Raw genomic sequence first — 19,300 nt, 5'->3', positions numbered from 1 at the left:
CCCACCCCGCTCCGGTGGCGGTTTAGGTGCACCAGTCTGCACGGAAGGATAAGCCCAAGGCTTTTCTGAAGAGGTCAGCCTGAGGACCTGAACAACTTGGTACCCAGAAGAATGGAAAAGGTCCGTCGCTTTCTTCCTCGAGACTACATTTCCCAGAGGCCTCCGCGGCCAGGAACGAATTGTCTGCAAAAGCGGCACTTCATTCGTGGTAATCCCAGGGTTAGGCTGTCTGGTCCGAGTGGGAAGCAATGTTCAAGTCTGTTTAGTTCCGTCGTGTCAGGGCTCCACTGCGAAATGATTTCCCGCCCCCTCCCCATCCTTATCTTTCCTAGGGGAAGGTGGACGAAGATCTGGCATCCGTGGAGGCTAAGTCCGCCCGAATCTCTAGGCGACTTCATGTGACTGTGACAAAGGTGCCATGGGATTTGGAGTCTGGAGTTTATGAAATTTAGACTCCTAGAGGCCCAGTGACTGAGGATTGTGCAAATTCGCAATCATTTGGGTGTTGCATTGTTTGTAAGAGTTTCAACTCAAATAGCAGCTTTGTAAAGGGCTCCATTTTGCATGACAGGCTGTTTAACGCTCCCCTCCCCCGCCCTTGCCATCCTGGGGCTTGAAGCACTCTACCACTTGAGCTACAGCTCCACTTCTGGCTTTTTCTGCCTATGTGGTACTGAGGAATCAAACCCAGGGCTTCATGCATGCTAAGCAAGCACTCTACCACTAACCAAATGTCAAAGCCGGGCGCTTATCCTAGCCACTGAGATCTGAGAATCATGGTTAGAAGACAGCTCTGGTGGAAAGTCCCTGAGGCTTATCACCAATGAACGACCAGAAAATCGAAAGTGGCACTGAGGCTCACAGTGGTGAGTGTCAGCCTTGAGCTCTGAGTTCGAGCCCCACGACTGAGTCCCCCCCCAACATACACAAATATCAGCAGTACATTCTCCCACCCTTTCCTTCCCCCCCCCCTCATTCTTGAGGCTTGAATTTTGGCCTTGGACACTGACCCTCAGCTCTTCGACTCAAGGCTAGCACTCTACCACTTGGGCCACAGCACCACTTCTTTTCTGGTGGTTAACTGGAGATAAGAGTCTCCTGGACTCCGGGCGCCAGTGGTTCACGCCTGTAATCCTAGCTACTCAGGAGGCTGAGTTCTGAGGATCGCGGCTCAGAGCCAGCCCGGGGAGGAAAGTCCGTGTGACTCTTATCTCCAATAAACTACTAGAAAACCGGAAGTGGCACTGTGGCTCAAGCGGTAGAGTGCGCGCGTTGAGCTGAAGAGCTGAAGGACAGAGCCCAAGCCCAGAGTTCAAGCCCCACTAACAACAACAACAACAACAAAAGGGCTGGCTTTCAACCGTGATCCTCAGATCTCAGCCTTCTTACTACTAGGATTACAGGTGTAAACCACCAGCGCCCAGTCTCAGCCTTCTTAGTACTAGGATTACAGGCGTAAACCACCAGCGCCCAGCAACACCAGTCTCTTACAGCAGTCTATATATAGACTTTGCATCTTCAGCAGCGATTGTTGTTAGTTTCATAGTTGCTTTTCATATAGTACATATTTTACTTAACACTGTATTTCTTTTTTTTGCATTTTTTTGTGATTGATTATGTAAATTTCACAGTATTGTGGGATAGTGATACTTAAAGTCACAAATACATTCTAACCTTTATGGGGCAAATTGTCTTTGCGTTCTATAAAGTTTATGAGTTCTATGAGCTTTGACAATACAGATTTCTTCCACATCGGATGATATGTACATTTTTTTCCTTTTGTTTAGTGTCAGTTGTTCCCTCTTTCCTGCTGGTTCCCTCCCTCCCAACGCTGCCATTGAATTGATTAGTTCGTTTTGATCAATGTTCAGTAAAGCTGATGGGACCTGTTGTATATTTTCCCGTTCCCCTCAGTTTCTGTGTCCTCCTCCTAGTTTCCCTCTGATGTGCACATATATACCATAATATACCATATATGTGGTCAGCAGCATGGGGTCATTTAGTAATGATTCCAGCGGAGGTCCTTTGTTTCTCGAGTCTTGTTTACTTTGTCGTATCACAACACCGTATTTCTTTTACTATTATTTTACTATACATAGTACATGGAAATCTTTTTTTTTTTTTTTGTCGGTCGTGGGGCTTGAACTCTGGGCCTGGGCGCTGTCCCTCAGCTCTTCAGCTCAAGGCGAGCGCTCTACCACTTGAGCTACAGCGCCACTTCCGGTTTTCTGGTGGTTTATTGGAGATAGGAGTCTCATGGTCTTTCTTGCCCGGGCTGGCTTTGAACCGCGATCCTCAGATCTCAGCCTCCTGAGTAGCTAGGATTACAGGCGTGAGCCACCAGCGCCCGGCTGGAAATCTTTTTTTTTTGGGGTCCGGTCGTGGGGCCTGAACTCAGCTCTTCAATTCAAGGCTAGGCATGCAAGGCAAGTGCTCTACCACTGAGCCACCTTCCCAGACCTACATGGAAATCTTAACCACAATTTATTTTTCTCCTATCCCTAGTGGTATTGTGATCATATATGCTATGAATCTGAAATTACATTTTTTGTTTTTGTTTAAACAGTAATTTGTATTTTGGTAGTTTATCTTTTATAAAGTTTATCTTTTATAAAGTTCATGTCCTGGGCTGGGAAGGTGGCTCAGTGGTAGAGCGTTTGCCTTGCATTCCTGAGGCCCTGGGTTCGATTCCTCAGCACCACATAAGCAAAAAGAAAAAAAAAAGCTGGAAGTGGTGCTGTGGCTCAAGTGGTAGAGCGCTAGCCTTGAGCTGAAGAGCTGAGGGACAGCGCCCAGGCCCAGAGTTCAGGCCCCACGACCGGACCCCCCCAAAAAAATAAAAAATAAAGTTCAAGTCCTATTACACGTACAAAATAACACAAAGGAGTTGGAACTTTACAACTGTTCTCTGGAGAATCAGAGTTGGCGTGGGAGGCTAGGGCAAAGGGGCGTGGCATCTATGGACCTCAAGTGGGAATGCTCCGGTCTAGCAGAACTCAGCATTGTTGCCTTTTCTGCTCGGGACTACATTTCCCGACGTCCCTCGCGGAAACAGCGGGTCTCACTTTTGTGTCCTTTTTGGAACCTAATCGGATGTGGCGCTGCTTTCTGGGCCGCTGAGCCTGGGTTCCACCCAGTTTCGGGGGCAGCTGATGAGGCTGGAGTGAAGGAGAGACCCTGATCCTTCAAGGTGGAGACGGGCTCAGGTTCAGATCTGCAACTGAGGGAGGGAGTGGCCGACCCCTTCTGAGACTCGACTCTCCGTTAGGCGGTGGTTGCTAAGGCAACGGGTGACACTACAACGTGGTGGGTTTCTACGTCACCTCCGTGTTCCAGGGAGCGGGATCTTGGCGTAGAGCGTGAGGCTGAGCAAGGCTTCATGTGTAGTTCTGCCTGGCGCCGCCACGCTTGGCCTCTGGATTACTGCTAGAGTATTTAAGGTTTGCGGCTGTGGGTGTCGTTGGTGACCCTTTAATTGTGGCGTAAGTGACACTGGTTGACGTTGCGTCAGACTTTGGATTTGAAAGGGGTATGAGACTGTCTGTCGCTCGTCCCCCACCCCCAGAATGTTTTCAAACCCATGTGATGCCAATGAACTTCCAAATTTAATGATCTCTACCGGAGAGGAGCCCGTGGAGTTCAGCAGAACTTTGATCTTGCTATCATTCATCGGTTTTATGTAACTTATTTCATTGTTTAGTCTATTTTTGTAACATCTGAAACTCTATTGTTAAAAAATTGGCATATGGCCAGGTGCTGGTGGCACATACCTGTAATCCTAGCTATTCAGGAAGCTGAGATCTGAGAATTGTGGTTCAAGGCCAGCTGGGGCACTAAAATCTGTGAGATTCTTCAGTTAGCCAGCAAAAAGCCTTAAGTGGAGTTGTGGCTCAAGTGGTACAGAGCTAGCCTTGAGCTCAAAAACTCAGGGACGGTGCCTAGGTCCTGAGGTCAGATCCTAGTACTAGCACACAAAAAATAAAAGACTATTAATCCATGGATAAAATCGTGCACAAATTGGGCTGGGAAGGTGGCTCAGTGGTAGAGCGCTTGCCTTGCATGCATGAAGCCCTGGGTTCGATTCCTCAGCACCACAAAGAGAAAAGAAAAAAAGCCAGAAGTGGCACTATGGCTCAAGTAAGTGATAGAGCGCTAGCCTTGAGCTGAAGAGCTGAGGGACAGCGCCCAGGCCCAGAGTTCAGGCCCCACGACTGGACCCCCCCCCCAAAAAAAAAAATCGTGCACAAATTGCTAAGTTTCCATTATGCTCTCTGTATTGGAGGGAAGGTTGCAACAATAGGAAAGAGAAGCCTGAAAAATCTAGAATATTAATCCTGCATGCTGCAAGATAGGTCCAGTTTATTATGTTCTCTTCTCCATTTTAGTTATTTGCTGTTGTCTAGTGAAGAGGAACAAAAAGTAGCTGTTGGACTTCTTAAAACCATGAGCCAGGTGAGTTGGAATTTTCTCTTTTCTGAAATAGTTTCTTGTTTTTCAAACACAGACATTAAATTTCCTTCTTGCTTAAACACTTCCCTGTAGCCAACTATGTTGCTTTTCAAAATTCTGACTGGATTTCTATCTTATTTGGATAAATGAAATGAAGGGCCGACTGAGCTTAATATAATCTTAAGTCCCTTATATAAAACATATAAAACTTATATGTATATATGTATATATATATGTGTGTATATATATATATATATATACTATGCACATCTTCCCATGTACTAAGTTTAAATAATCTTTGATTACTTGTAATACTTAATACAAGGTAAATAATGCAAATACTTGTACTGTGTTGTTTCAAGAATGATGACAAGAAAACGTTCAGTACAGACAGTCTTTTTTCCCAAATGTTACATTTATTTTTATTTTTTATTTTATTTTATTTTTTGTCGGTCTCAGGGCTTGAACTCTGAGCCTGGGCACTGTCCCTCAGCTCTTCAGCTCAAGGCTAGTGCTTTACCACTTGAGCTACAGCACCACTTCTGGTTTTCTGGTGGTTTATTGGAGATAAGAGTTTCATGGATTTTACTGCTCCAGGCTGGCTTCGAACTATTATCCTCAGATCTCAGCCTCCTGAGTAGATAGGATTACAGGGGTGAGCCTCCAATGCCGGGATACATTTATTTTATGTTTTTGCCAGTCCTGGAGCTTGACCTCAGAGCCTGGGTACTGTTCCTGAGCTTCTTTTGTTTAAGGCTGGCACTCTACCACTTGAGCCACAGAACCACTTCTGGCTTTTTCTGTGTATGTGGTACTAAGGAATCGAACCCAGGGCTTCATGCATGCTAGGTGAGTACTCGCCCACTAAGCCACTTTCCCAGCTTTTATTTATTTTTTGTTGAGCATGGGACCTGAACTCTGGGCCTGGGTGCTGTCCCTCAGCTCTTCAGCTCAAGGTTAGTGCTCTACCACTTGAGCCACAGCGCCACGTCTGGCCTTTTCTGTTTATATAGTGCTGAGGAATCGAACTCAGGGCATCATGCATGCGAGGCTAGCACTCTACCACTGACCACCTTCCTAGCCCTTTTTTTTTTTTCCTGTAGGTTATGGGGCTTGAACTCAGGGCCTGAATACTGTCTGTGAATTCTCTTGCTCAAGGTTAGCACTCTACTACTTTGAGACACAGCACCACTTTCAGTTTTCTAGGGGTTAACTGAAGATGAGGCTCATGAGCATTCTTGGCTCCAAACTATGATCCTCAGATCTCATTCTCCTGAGTAGCTAAGAATATAAGCATGAGCCACGCACACCATGTTTTTTCCAAGATTTTAAGGAACTTTGCCTAGTCCCTGTAGACAAAAGCAAAATTATAATGGAACTCCCTTTCTCTTTTTTTTTTTTTTTGGGGGGGGGGTCCGGTTGTGAGGCCTCAACTCTGGGCCTGGGTGCTGTCCCTCAGCTCTTCAGCTCAAGGCTAGCGCTCTGCCACTTGAGCCACAGAGCCACTTCTGGCTTTTTTCTTTTTACTTATGTGGTGCTGAGGAATTGAAACCAGGGCCTCATGCATTGCAAGGCAAGCACTCTACCACTGAGCCACTTTCCCAGCCCCCCCTTTTTCTTTTTTTTCTTTTTTTTTTTTGTCTAGTCATGGGCCTGAACTCTGGGCCTGGATGCTGTCCCTCAGCTCTTCAGCTCAAGGCTAGCACTCTACCACTTGAGCCACAGCGCCACTTCTGGCTTTTTTCTTTTTGCTTATGTGGTGCTGAGAAATCGAACCCAGGGCCTCAAGCATGCAAGGCAAGTACTCTACCACTGAGCCACCTTCCCAGCCCTTTTTTTTTTTTTTTTTTTTTTTTGTGCTAGTCCTGGTGCTTGAACTCAGGGCTTGGTTACTGTCCCTGAACTTCTTTTACTCAAGGCTAGCACTCTACCACTTGAGCCCACAGCATCACTTCTGACTTTTTCTGTTTATGAGGTACTGAGGAATTGAACTCAGGACTTCTTGCATAGTAGGCAAGCACTCTACCAACTGAACTGCAGTCCCAGCCTGGAACTCCCGCCCCCCCACCACCTCTTTTTTTTTTCCAGTTGTGGGGCTTGAACTCTGGGCCTGGGTGCTGTCCCTGAGCTCTTCAGCTCAAGGTTAGTGCTCTACCACTTGAGCCACAGCACCACTTCCAGCTTTTTCTGTTTATGTGGTGCTGAGGAATGGAACCCAGGGCTTCCACTGAGCTACCTTTCCAGCCCAGAACTCCCTTTCTTTACACAAAATTTAAGAGCTCTAGATTGAAGTATTGGGTTGTATTTATTTCCTTATTTATTAATTGTGGCACTTAGGTTTAAACTCAGGGTCTCAAAGTTGCTAGGCAGACACTCTCCTGCTGAAAGGCAACTTTCCAACAAAGTGTTGAAAAACAAATTTTTTTGTTGGTCGTATGCCTTGAACTCCAGACCTAGGCACTGTCCCTGAGTTCTCTTGTTTAAGGCTAGCACTCTACCACTTTGTGCCATAGCACTACTTCCAGTTTTCTGGTGGTGAATTGGAGATGTTTCACGGAGTTTCCTGCCTGGTCTGGCTTTGAACTGCAATCATGCGGTCTCAGCCTCCTCAGTAGCTAGGATTACAAGTATGAGCCACCAGTGCTCAGAAAAATGTTCAAGTTTTAATGGATTTCATGTTCCTTTTCTAACCCAGTTTCCAGTGATAATATAGCAAGTCCTTTGTAAATGTAACTTTTCATCACTTTTTAGCTTCTTGAAATTTGCAAGCACATAATTAATTAATTTATTTTACTAAGGAATATTTGAGTGACTCATGTGCCAGATGCTGTTTTGTAACTGCAGATGTAGCATGATCAAAGCAAAAACTTACTCTGCCCTGTGGAGCTTACCTTTTAGTGGTAGAAGGGAGACAACAAAAAACAAACTCTGATCATATAAAATAATGTTTATCGAAATGAACTCCAGGAGATGGAAATTGTTTTTCTTTTGTTGTTGTTTTCTCTTCCATTTTCTTGTTTGTTCATTTATCTGTCGTTGGGAGGGTAAGGGGGCACAGAAATGGAAGCACAAAGGTGAACAAATGCAGGAGTGGTACTCACTAGACACTATGTTGAAAATTAACTATATATTGAGCTGTGCGCCAGTGGCTCACACCTGTAATCCTAGCTACTGAGGCTAAGATCTGAGGATCACGGTTCAAAGCCAGCCCAGGCAGAAAAGTCCGTGAGACATTTATCTCCAATAAACCACTAGAAAACCAGAAGTGGTGCTGTAGGTCAAGCAGTAGAGCACTCACCTTGAGCTGAAGAGCACAGGGAGAGCGCCCAAACCCAGAGTTCAAGCCCCACAACTGACAAAAAATAAATAAATAATAAAAATTAACTATATATCTTTGTGGGTAGGGTTGGGAGGGAAAAATTGGGAGTGAGGGAAAGAGTGACATTGCCCAAAAAAGAAATGTCCTTTTGACCTGACTTATGTAACTGTAACCATTCTGTACATCACCTTTATAATAACAATAAAAATTTTCACAAAATAAATAACAAAGTAATTCCTGTGGGGGAAAAAAATGAAGTATGGCTGAACTTCAAACCTCAGTCCTTAGATCTCAAGACTTCTGAGTAGCTAGAATTACAGGTATAAGCCAATGACTCTCAGTTGATGTGTCTGGTGGGAGCTACCAGTGCCCAGCATCATTTCATGTATTTCACTACAGGGGTTGGTGACTTTTAGAGATGTGGCTGTAAACTTCTCAGAAGGGGAATGGGATTACCTGGATTCTTCTCAAAGGCATTTGCATGGTTCTGTGATGATGGAGAACTATAGGAACTTGCTCTCACTGGGTAAGGAAATCTCGTAAAATTGGACTTGTTTTGTGTGTCTGCTGGTCCTGAGGCATGAATTTAGGGTCAGAGTGCTGTCCCTGGGCTTTTGTAGTGGTAGTACTCTACCACTTGAAGTACAGCTCTACTTCTGTCTTATTGGTGGTTAATTGGAGTGAAAGTCTGTGGATTTTCTTGCCCAGGTTGGCTTCAAACTGCCATCCTCTGATGTCAGCCTCCTGAATAGCTAGGATTACAGGTGTGAATCACCAGCAGATGGGCTTGGATTTCTAATCATAAAAAGTTATTTACGCCAGCGCTGGTGCCTCACACCTGTAATCCTAGCTACTTAGGAGGTCTAAGTGTCATGTTCAAAGGCAGCCTGGGCAGGAAAATCCATGAGACTTTTTTTTTCTTTTTGGGGGTCCGGTCGTGGGGCCTGAACTCTGGGCCTGGGCACTGTCCCTCAGCTCTTCAGCTCAAGGCTAGCGCTCTACCACTATGAGCCACAGCGCCACTTCCGGCTTTTTTCTTTTTGCTTATGTGGTGCTGAGGAATCGAACCCAGGGCCTCGAGCATGCAAGGCAAGCGCTCTACCACTGAGCCACCTTCCCAGCCCATCCATGAGACTCTTATCTCCAACAAACCACCAGAAAACCAGAAGTGGCACTGTAGCTCAAGTGGTAGGGTGCTAGCCTTGAGCTGAAGAGCTTAGTGATAGCACCCAGGCCCAGAGTTCAAGCCCTACAACCTGAGGATCATAGTTCTAAAATGCCCCAGGCAGGAAAATCCATGAGACTCTTTTATCTCCAATAAATTACTCAGAAAAAGCTAGAGGTGGCGCTGTGGCTCAAGTGGTAGAGCACTAGCCTTGAGAACAGAGAGTCTCAGGGACAGAGCCCAGATCCTGAGTTCAAGACCCAGGACTGCCAAAAAAAAAAGTTCTTTGCTACCACCATTGTAACTTTTGGAGAATATCTGCAAAGCTTGGCCTACAATCTGCTGTACATTATTGACCTATGTCTGAAACTTTATGCGGTCCTGTAATACATGTCCTTTATGCAATTTTCTTGTAACCTCCCTCTTCCCTGTTGGTCAAAGAATTTCAGTGTGAATTCTAGGCTATCATAACATGACCAAATAATATTTCCTTTCATGTATGTAGGTCTTTGCTTGTGTAAACCAAGTATGATATCAATGTTGGAACAAGGAAAAGAGCCATGGATGGTAGCTAACAAGCTGACAAATGATGTGTGCTCAGGTAAGTGAAGAACAGAAAAGAAAAGAAAAGAAACCTTACAGGTGACAACTCAGCTTGACTTGGTCACCTACTCACCCATTAGACTGCGTTGTGATATGTTCTCAGATGTTCTAGAGCTTTATGGAAAAATGGGCCTTCTAGAATGTTCTCACATTTGATATTCTGAACTCTCTTTTACAGTTGATCTCCTTCCCAATAATTCATTTGTCTATTCTCTATGCCTTGTTCTCTGTAGTACAAACAGTTCATATTTGTGAAGTTGACAGTATAAAGGTCTTTTTTTTTTTTTTTTTTTTTGTCGGTTGTGGGGCCTGAACTCTGGGCCTGGGCGCTGTCCCTCAGCTCTTCAGCTCAAGGCGAGTGCTCTACCACTTGAGCTACAGCGCCACTTCCGGTTTTCTGGTGGTTTATTAGAGATAGGAGTCTCACAGTCTCTCCTGCCCGGGCTGGCTTTGAACCGCGATCCTCAGATCTCAGCCTCCTGAGTAGCTAGGATGACAGGCGTGAGCCACCAGTGCTTGGCTTATACAGGTCTATTGTTGATCCATCCTCTAGACTTAAAGCGTCTGCAGGGCTGAGCTGGCTCAGTGCTAGAGTGCTTGCCTTGCATGCATGAGGCCCTGGGTTCAAAAAAGCTGGAAGTGGCGCTATGGCTCAAGTGGTAGAATGCTCGCCTTGAGCTGAAGAGCTAAGGGACAGCGCCCAGGTCCAGAGTTCAAGTCCCATGACAAAAAAAAACCTTTTTCAAAACTAGAGATGTGACTTAAATGGTTAGAGAGCCAGCTGTGAGCAAAAAAGCCAAGTGAGATCATGAGGCCCAGAGTTAAAACTCTAGTACCAGCACCAAAAAAAAAAAAATCAGATTTGATGAAGTTTTGATCCCTACTGAGAGCTGTAAATGAAGTACCAGACTTATATGCTACCCAACACACACATCAATGAAATTTTAGGTTGTTTAACTGCTCTGTGTACTTGTCATCTCTAACATGAGACAATGTGGGGTTGGGAATATGGCCTAGTTGTAGAGTGCTTGCCTAGCATTCAAGAAGTCTCAATTCCTCAGTACCACATCAACAGAAAAAGCCAGAAGTGACTCTGTGATTCAAGTGGTAAAGTGCTATCCTTGAGCAAAAGAAGCTTAGGGACAGTGCCCAGGCCCTGAGTTCAAGCCCTAGAACTGGTAAAAACAAAACAAAATAAGTGTAGATATAGAAAGATGATACAGCCGGGCACCAGTGGCTCATGCCTGTAATCCTAGGAGGCTGAGATCTGAGGATCACGGTGAAAAGCCAGCCTGGACAGGAAAAGTCTGTGAGACTCTTATCTCCAATAAAACCACCAGAAAATTGGAAGTGGCACTGTAGCTCAAGTGGTAGAGCGCTTGCCTTGAGCTGAAGAGCTGAGGGACAGCACCCAAGCCCAGAAGAAAATGATACAATACAAAAGAAGAAAAATGATACAATGGAAGCTCAGAAAAAAAGGTGAGATGATGATGGCTTTTAATAATAATAATAATAAAAAGAGGGGCTGGGAAGGTGGCTCAGTGGTAGAGCGCTTGCCTTGCATGCATGAGGCCCTGGGTTCCATTCCTCAGCACCACATAAGCAAAAAGAAAAAAGCCGGAAGTGGCACTGTGGCTCAAGTGGTACAGCACTAGCCTTGAGCTGAAGAGCTGAGGGACAGCGCCCAGGCCCAGAGTTCAGGCCCCACGACCGGACCCCCCCCCAAAAAAAAATTCACACTTGACTTTACAGAAGGACATTTATGATTGTACTTTCTCATATACAATAGAGGAGACATGTTTCTTACTTTCAATTTTCAGACTGGGAATCTATGGGTGAGACTGAAGAATCTGCCCCTAAGCAGGAGCTTTGTCAAGCACAGCCATCTCAGAAGATTACAGGAAAATTGGCAGACATTGGCCTTGACTATTCCAGCTTAAAAGAAGAGCGCAGATGTGAGGGCAATTTGGAGGGACAACCAGGAAATGAGAAGACAAGTTGTAAAAAAGAAACAGTCGCTTACGAAGAAGCCCTTCTTAACAAACAAGAACAAGATTTTAACAAATCTTTGGGAAGTTTCCATCATAACATTCTGCTTCCTATACAACCGACAATCCCAAAAGAGGAGAAAGTATATAACCATGACACATGGCAGAACACTGTTCAAAACACTTCCCCAACTGTTCAGCCCCAGGGTGTCTATGCAAAGAAGAAAGTTTTGAAATGCAATTACTGTGATAAAGTCTTCACCCAGAGCTCACCCTTCACACTTCATCAAAGAGTCCATACTGGGGAGAAACCCTATGAATGTGCAGAATGTGGGAAAGCCTTCAGCCATAGATCCAACCTTGTCCAACACCACAGAATTCATACTGGAGAGAGACCCTATGAATGTAAAGAGTGTAATAAAGCCTTTAGTCAGAATGCACATCTCCTTCAACATCTGAGAGTTCACACTGGAGAAAAGCCTTATGAATGTAAGGTATGTAGGAAAGCCTTTGGCCAGTTTGCTTACCTTGCCCAGCATCAGCGAGTTCACACTGGAGAGAAACCCTATGAATGTATTGTATGTGGGAAAGCATTCAGCAATAGGTCCTCTATTGCCCAGCACCACAGAGCTCATACAGGAGAGAAACCTTATGAATGCAATGTGTGTGGGAAAGCATTTAGCCTACGTGCATACCTGACCGAACATCAGAGAATACACACAGGAGAGAGGCCCTATGAATGTAAGGAGTGTGGGAAGGCCTTCAGCCAGAATTCACACCTTGCTCAGCACCAGAGAATTCACACTGGAGAAAAACCTTACAAATGTCAGCAATGTAAGAAAGCTTTCAGCCAGATTACCTACCTCGCTCAGCATCAAAGAGTTCACACTGGAGAGAAACCCTATGAATGTATCAAATGTGGAAAGGCTTTTAGTAATGATTCATCCCTCACTCGACACGAGAGAGTTCATACTGGAGAGAAACCCTATGAATGTAACGTGTGTGGGAAGGCTTTCAGTTACTGTGGCTCTCTCACCCAGCATCAGAGGATACACACTGGGGAGAGACCCTATGAATGTAAGGAATGCAAGAAGAGCTTCAGGCAGCATGCACATCTTGCCCAACACCAGAGAATTCACACTGGGGGACAGGGTTTCTCTCATCATCCAATCCAGTCAGTCACCATGTCATATAAATGCTAACCCCTAACCCTAACCCCTGGAATTTATATTTTTTTCTTTCTTTAATGTCACCTTAGTCATCTTACCTAGAGAAATGCTATAGCTTTGTAACCATTTTCTGTGACTTTTTTTTTTGTCAGTTGTGGGGCTTTAGCTCTGGGCTTGGGCGCTGTCCCTCAGCTCTTCAGTTCAAGGCAAGTGCTCTACCACTTGAGCCACAGCACCACTTTCTGGTGATTAATTGGAGAAGAGTCTCATGGACTTTTCTGCCTGGGCTGGCTTTGAACTGCCATCCTCAGATCTTAGCCTCCTGAGTAGCTAGGATTACAGGGGTGAGCCACCAGTGCTGGCTTTGTGTCTGTTTTTGCTACTTTTTTTTTTTTTTTTTGAGTCCAGTTGTGGGGCCTGAACTCTGGGCTTGGGCGCTGTCCCTCAGCTCTAAAGCTCAAGGCTAGCGCTCTACCACTTGAGCCACAGCGCCACTTCTGGCTTTTTTCTTTTTGCTTATGCCGTGTTGAGGAATCGAACTCAGGGCCTCATGCATGCAAGGCAAGTGCTCTACCACTGAGCCACCTTCCCAGCCCTCTTTTTGCTACTCTTAAATCAATTTCTCACAATACACCCAAACTGATCTCTTTTCAGTCACAAAAATAACAGATGAAAGTTTCCATTTGTGTCTTTTGCTTACTGGTGTATTTAGAATAATCTGCCACCTTTAACATGATCTTTAAGGGTTTTCATTATGTGGCTATTACATACAAGTTAGGTTTACTTAATTCTAATATTCTATAAGCAGTAGGCATCTCCCAAGACTAAGAAGCTTAGATTCTTAAAATTTCTAACAATATGGCTTGGAATGTAGCTTAATGGTAGAGTGCCTGTCTAGCATGCACGAAACCCTGGGTTTGATTCCTCAGTACTACATCCACAGAAAAAGCCAGAAATGGTGTTGTGGCTCAAGCAGTAGAGTGCTAGCCTTGAGCAAAAGAAGCTCGGCTCATGCCTGTAATCCTAGCTGCTCAGGAGGCTGAGATCTAAGGACTGCGGTTCAAAGCCAGCCCAGGCAGGAAAATCCATGAGACTCTGATCTCCAATTAACCACCAGAAAACCAGAAGTGATCTGGTAGCGCTGAAGAGCTCAGGGATAGCATCAGGCCCAAAGTTCAAACTCCACAACTGACAAAAAAAAAAAAAAGGGGGTGGGGGCTGGAAAGGTGGCTCAGTGGTAGAGTGCTTCCATTAGGGTGAGGGACAATGCAGAGTTCAGGCCCCATGACTGACAAAAAAAAAGAAAAGAAAAAAAAAGGAAAAAAAGACGCTCAGCTCAGGGACAGTGCCCAGGCCCTGAGTTTAAGACCCAGGACCAGGGGCTGGGAATGTGTCTCAGTGGTAGAGTGCTTGCTTCACATGCCTGAGGCCCTGGGTTTGATTCCTCAGCACCACATAAGCAGAAAAAGCTGGAAGTATGGCTGAGGCTCAAGTGGTAGAGCACTAGTCTACAGCTGAAGAGCTGAAGGACAGCACCCAGGCCCAGAGTTCAGGCCCCATGACCGACCAAAAAAAAAAAAAAAAAAAAAGACCCAGGACCAGCAAAAAAAAAGTATATGTGTGTGTGTTTATATACATGTATGCATGTATGTATATGTATTCATGTATAAATACATATACATGAATACATATAGGAAGGTATAGCTATAATATATATTATATAATAATATACTATATTATATATAATATATAATATTATATAATAGCTATACTTTTCTATATATATTATATATATTATGTAATATATATTATAATATTATATAATATATAATAGCTATACTTTCCTATATATATACATATATATTATATATATTATAGCTATACCTTCCTATAGCAGCTTGTTTGATTTGTCTAAGGATTTTCTTCTTGAAATAGATATTGGCTACATAGTAGAAATGTGAAAGAGCCTGGCAAGTTGACAACCTATTAGATGACAGCTTTACAAGTAAACTAGCGGGGCTGGGAAGGTGCCTCAGTGGTAGAGCGCTTGCCTTGCATGCCTGAGGCCCTGGGTTTGATTCTTCAGCACCACATAAGGAAAAAGAAAAAAGTCGGAAGTGACGCTGTGGCTCAAGTGGTAGAGTGCTAGCCTTGAGCTTTAGAGCTGAGGGACAGCGCCCAGGCCCAGAGTTCAGGCCCCACGACTGGACCTAAAAAATAAAAAATAAAATAATTTAAAAAACCCAAAAATATAAGTAAATTATCTCATAAAGTACATCACAATGACAGGGTCTCATGAAAATAATAGGTAACATGTTGAATGCTTGCACTCAGTACCAGGCTCTGTTTTACAGACTTAGCATGTATTAACTCATTTATTTTTGTCAGTCATGGGACTTGAACTTGGCCTGGGCGCTGTCCCTGCACTCTTCAGCTCAAGGCAAGCGCTCTACCTCAAGCCACAGTGCCACTTCTGGTTTTCTAGTGGTTTATTGGAGATCAGAGTCTCACAGACTTTTCTGCCCAGGCTGGCTTTGAACAGTGATCCTCAAATCTCAGCCTCCTGAGTAGCTAGGATTACAGGTGTGAGCCAACGGTGCACGGCTAACTCATTTATTTTTTGCAGCTAAAAAATTTGAATAATGAACAAAATACCTTGCAAAACATCTTGGTATGAATGAGAAAACTATATATTTTAAGTTGTGGTTGATAAACTGTATTCTGAGTGAATAAAGTTAGGCTACAAGCTGAAAAACGGCTGGGAAGGTGGCTCAGTGGTAGAATGCTTTCCTTGTATGCACGAGGCCCTGAGTACAATTACTCAGCACCACATAAGCAGAAAAAGCCCATAGTGGCACTGTGGCTCAAGTGGTAGAACACCTGCCTTGAGCTGAAGAGCTGAGTACAGAGTTCAGGCCCCACAACTGACCAAAAAAAAAAAAAAAAAAGAAAAGCTAAAAACATCCCCAAATATTTCAGATAGATTGAAGACATCATTTTATGTGTGTTTGTGTGTGTGTGCCTGTGCTAGTCCTGTGACTTGAACTCAGGGCCTGTGCACTCTCCCTGAGGTTTTTTTTTTACTCAAGGCTAGCATTCTACTACTTGAGACACATCTCTACTTCGCCTTTTTGTGAATTGTAGATAAAATGTGAGGACTGCGATGGAAACCTAGCCCAGGCGGGGAAGTCTGTGAAACACTTAACTCCAATTACACTCCAAAAAGGCAGAAGTGGAGCTATGGGTCAAGTGGTAGGTCCCCAGGCTTGACTGGAAAAGCTAAAGGACAGTGTGAGGTCCCTAAGTTCAAGCACTACTACTGACATTAAAAAGCATGTAAAGGGGGGCTGGGAAGGTGGCTCAGTGGTAGAGTGCTTGTCTTGCATACATGAGGCCCTGGGTTTTGATTCCTTAGCACCACATAAGTAGAAAAAGCCGGAAGTGGCAGTGTGGCTCAAGTGGTAGAGCGCTAGCCTTGAGCTGAAGAGCTGAGGGACAGCGCCCAGGCCCAGAGATCAAGCCCTACGACAAAAAAAAAAAAAAAAAAAAAAAAAAAAAAAGCAGGTAAAGGCCGGATGTCAAGGCTCATGCCCATAATCCTAGCTACTTAGGCGGGGAGATCTGAGGATTATGGTTCAAAGCCAGCCTAGGTAGAAAATTCCGTAGGCCTCTTATCTCCAATTAACCACCAGAAAACTGGAAGTGGTTCTGTGGCTCAAGTGGTAGAGCACTTGCCTTGAGCTGAAGAGCTCAGGGACAGGGCCCAGGCCCAGAGTTCAAGCCCCACAATGGTTAAAACCATCATTCTGGTGTCTGCCTTGCCTTAGTGAAAGAAATCAGCATATTGGCTCCCAAGAAAGACGGAAGTGCTGCTAATGATACTGGGCCATGTCTTGCAGTTCAGAGCCAACAATCAACTCAGTGACTTCTATTCTTGTAGCATGGCTCCTAATTCTTCAAGATGATGTGGCTCTCTGAGCTACAAGAGTTCTACTGGCAGAGCAACAGATTCCTCTCTCTTTCCACCATGATGGGGCTCTGAGCAGGACACCTGTCTCTGTGGACAGCCCCAGCAACAAGGATGGCAGGGCATTACATAGAACAATGCCTCCTCCCATCATAAGTAACCACAATGAGCACGTGTGGAGCTGCACCACACAGGAGAGGTTCTTCTGCCTTCTCTACCCAAACCAACACAAAGCACTACATAAATGTTTGTTGGGAAAATGACAAAAACAAAACCCAACAACAACCAAAAACAAACCATGTAAAAGAGTAAATCAAGTCTAATGTTTCATATGGGTAAGTGAAAACATTTGGCTAGGGTAGAGCCAAAAGGAGCTGAAATTCTAATATGTAGAAATGCTTTTGATATATTGAGTGAAAGCACATTGCATAATGTATTATTCCATTATATATTTTATATGTATGTATATAAATATGCATAAATACATATACACACATGCATGTGGATGTTTACATGAATAAAAATTTTAGAATATATAACCAAGGTTATAACACTGAGCATCTTGGTAGAGGTAGGGAATAGCTATGTGTCTGTATATTGTTTTCCTTTTTTAGCATGTTATGTTTGTAGTGTGAAAGATGTGAAATAAAAGGGAAATTGTTTAAAAAAAAAAGTAACCCCGGGGCTGGGAAGGTGGCTCAGTGGTAGAGCACTTGCCTTGCATGCATGAGGCCCTGGGTTCGATTCCTCAGCACCACATAAGCAAAAAAGAAAAAAGCGGAAAGTGGTGCTGTGGCTCAAGTGGTAGAACGCTAGCCTTGAGCTGAAGAGCTGAGGGACAGTGCCCAGGCCCAGAGTTCAGGCCCCACAACCGGACCAAAAAAAAAAAAAAAGTAACCCCTCTGTACAGTATTTTTACAATAATAAAAAGGGAAATCACCTCTAAATACAGAAATCACTTGCAATGTTTGTATTTTCTGAGGAGATGGCAGGATAATCTGCTCTCCAGACTCCCTACCCAATGCCTGGACATCCCTGGAATAAAAGGAAAAGCATAGATCTAAAGAACAAAAAGATCCAGAAACTTCTTAGCTATAAGAAATCATGTGTTTTTATTTACGTTGAAGTCAACTTTTTTCATCCAGCCTCCCCTTATATTACCTACATAACAGAACAGGAAATAAACATTCATATAATATTCATAACCTGTAGTCCAAGGTGGGCACCTGGCTCACACCTGTAATCCTAGCTACTCAGGACACTGAGCTCTGAGGATCATGATTCAAAGCCAGCCCAGGCAGGACAGTCAATAAGACTCTTAGCTCAGGGCTGGGAAGTTGGCTCGGTGGTAGAGTGCTTGCCTTGCATGCATGAGGCCCTGGGTTCGATTCCTCAGAACCACATATGCAGAAAAAGCCAGAAGTGGTGCTATGGCTCAAGTGGTAAAGCGCTAGCTTTAAGCTAAAGAGCTGAGGGACAGCGCCCAGGCCCAGAGTTCATGCCCCATGACTGGCAAAAAACAAATAAAACTGAACCTTGAGTTCAAGTGCCAGTATTGGCGCAAAAAAAAAAAAAGAAGATTCTTAGCTCTAATTAACAAAAAACTGGAAATCAAGCTCTGTCTAGAGTACTGGCCTTAAGCAAAAAGCTCAGGGACAGAGCCTAGGCTCTGAGTTTAATCCCCATGACACGCACACAGTGTACTATGTGATGTTTGATATATGGATTTATATATATATACATATATATATACACACATACACATATACACACACACACATATATATTTATATACATACAGATGTATGTGTATATGTGTGTGTTTTAAGACCCTCAAATTCTGAGTGCTCATCAACAAAGGACAGACATCCCAACAAAGATACACAGTTTCCGTCAGAAGCAGCTCCTTGTTCATCCTAACATCTAGGGCTGTCCACAGCTACAGAATTGATGAAAATGATAAAGCAGAGCACTCAGAATTTGTTTTAAGGCCCCCAGATTCTGAGTGCTCTAGTTTGTCATTTGCATCCTGAGTTCCAATACACTTTTCCAAGAAGTTGGGAGTGGGAGGAGGCAGAATCAGTTCTGTAGCTGTCAACAGTGAGAGGGGAGGAGATAGCCCTAGATGCTAGGATGAACACAGGAGCTGCTTCTGACAGAAACTATATTTATCTTTGTTGGGATGTCTGTCCTTGGGTTAATGAGTAGAGCACTCAGAGTTTGGGGGTCTTCGGAGCTGGGAATGTGACTCAGTGGTAGAGTACCTGCTTTGCATGCATGAGGCCCTGGGTTTGATTCCTCAGCACCACATAAGCAGAAAAAGCTGAAAATGGTGCTATGGCTCAAGTGGTGGAGCACTAGCCTTGAGGTGAAAAGCTGAGGAACAGCACTCAGGCCCAGATTTCAGGCCCCATGACAGGCAAAAAAAAAGAAAAAAGAATTTGGGGGCTTTAAAACACACACACACACACACACACACACACACACACACACACACACACACACACACACACACACACACACACACACACACACACACACACACACACACACACACACACACACACACACACGTATGATCTGAGCAGGGAGAGGGAGACAACTGGGCCACACAAGGCTGAGGAGGAATCTGAGCTGGGC

General features: G+C 44.3%; 1 protein-coding gene across 4 annotated transcripts; it reads left to right on the top strand.

Moving 5' to 3' along the window:
• Positions 1-25: 25 nt before the first annotated feature.
• LOC138811115 (zinc finger protein 570-like) lies at positions 26-13,041 on the top strand. Of its 4 annotated transcripts, none has more exons than XM_069998726.1 (5): positions 26-120; positions 4,386-4,452; positions 8,168-8,294; positions 9,439-9,534; positions 11,357-13,041. In XM_069998726.1, exons 2-5 carry the CDS (start codon positions 4,444-4,446, stop codon positions 12,724-12,726), a joined length of 1,602 nt encoding a protein of 533 aa, XP_069854827.1. In that variant the 5' UTR covers positions 26-120; positions 4,386-4,443; the 3' UTR covers positions 12,727-13,041. The 4 variants fall into 4 exon arrangements, with proteins under 4 accessions (XP_069854827.1, XP_069854828.1, XP_069854825.1 ...); XM_069998727.1 differs by having other exon boundaries at positions 85-208; XM_069998724.1 differs by lacking the exon at positions 26-120 and adding an exon at positions 3,108-3,306.
• The last annotated feature ends 6,259 nt before the right edge of the window (positions 13,042-19,300 follow it).

The sequence above is a fragment of the Dipodomys merriami genome, unplaced genomic scaffold (assembly GCF_024711535.1).
Source record: "Dipodomys merriami isolate MVZ:Mamm:240054 unplaced genomic scaffold, mDipMer1.0.p SCAF_52, whole genome shotgun sequence".
NCBI classification, from domain to species: Eukaryota; Metazoa; Chordata; class Mammalia; order Rodentia; family Heteromyidae; genus Dipodomys; species Dipodomys merriami.
The sequence above is the reverse complement of the archived record's forward strand: the minus strand, read 5'-3'. Positions and strand labels throughout refer to the sequence as shown.

Bases quoted from the DNA above. Each gene is read 5' to 3' on its own strand.
- LOC138811115 (XM_069998726.1), top strand. The intron at 8,295-9,438 runs GTAAGGAAATCT...TCATGTATGTAG, and splicing joins TAGGAACTTGCTCTCACTGG to GTCTTTGCTTGTGTAAACCA. The intron at 9,535-11,356 runs GTAAGTGAAGAA...TTCAATTTTCAG, and splicing joins GACAAATGATGTGTGCTCAG to ACTGGGAATCTATGGGTGAG.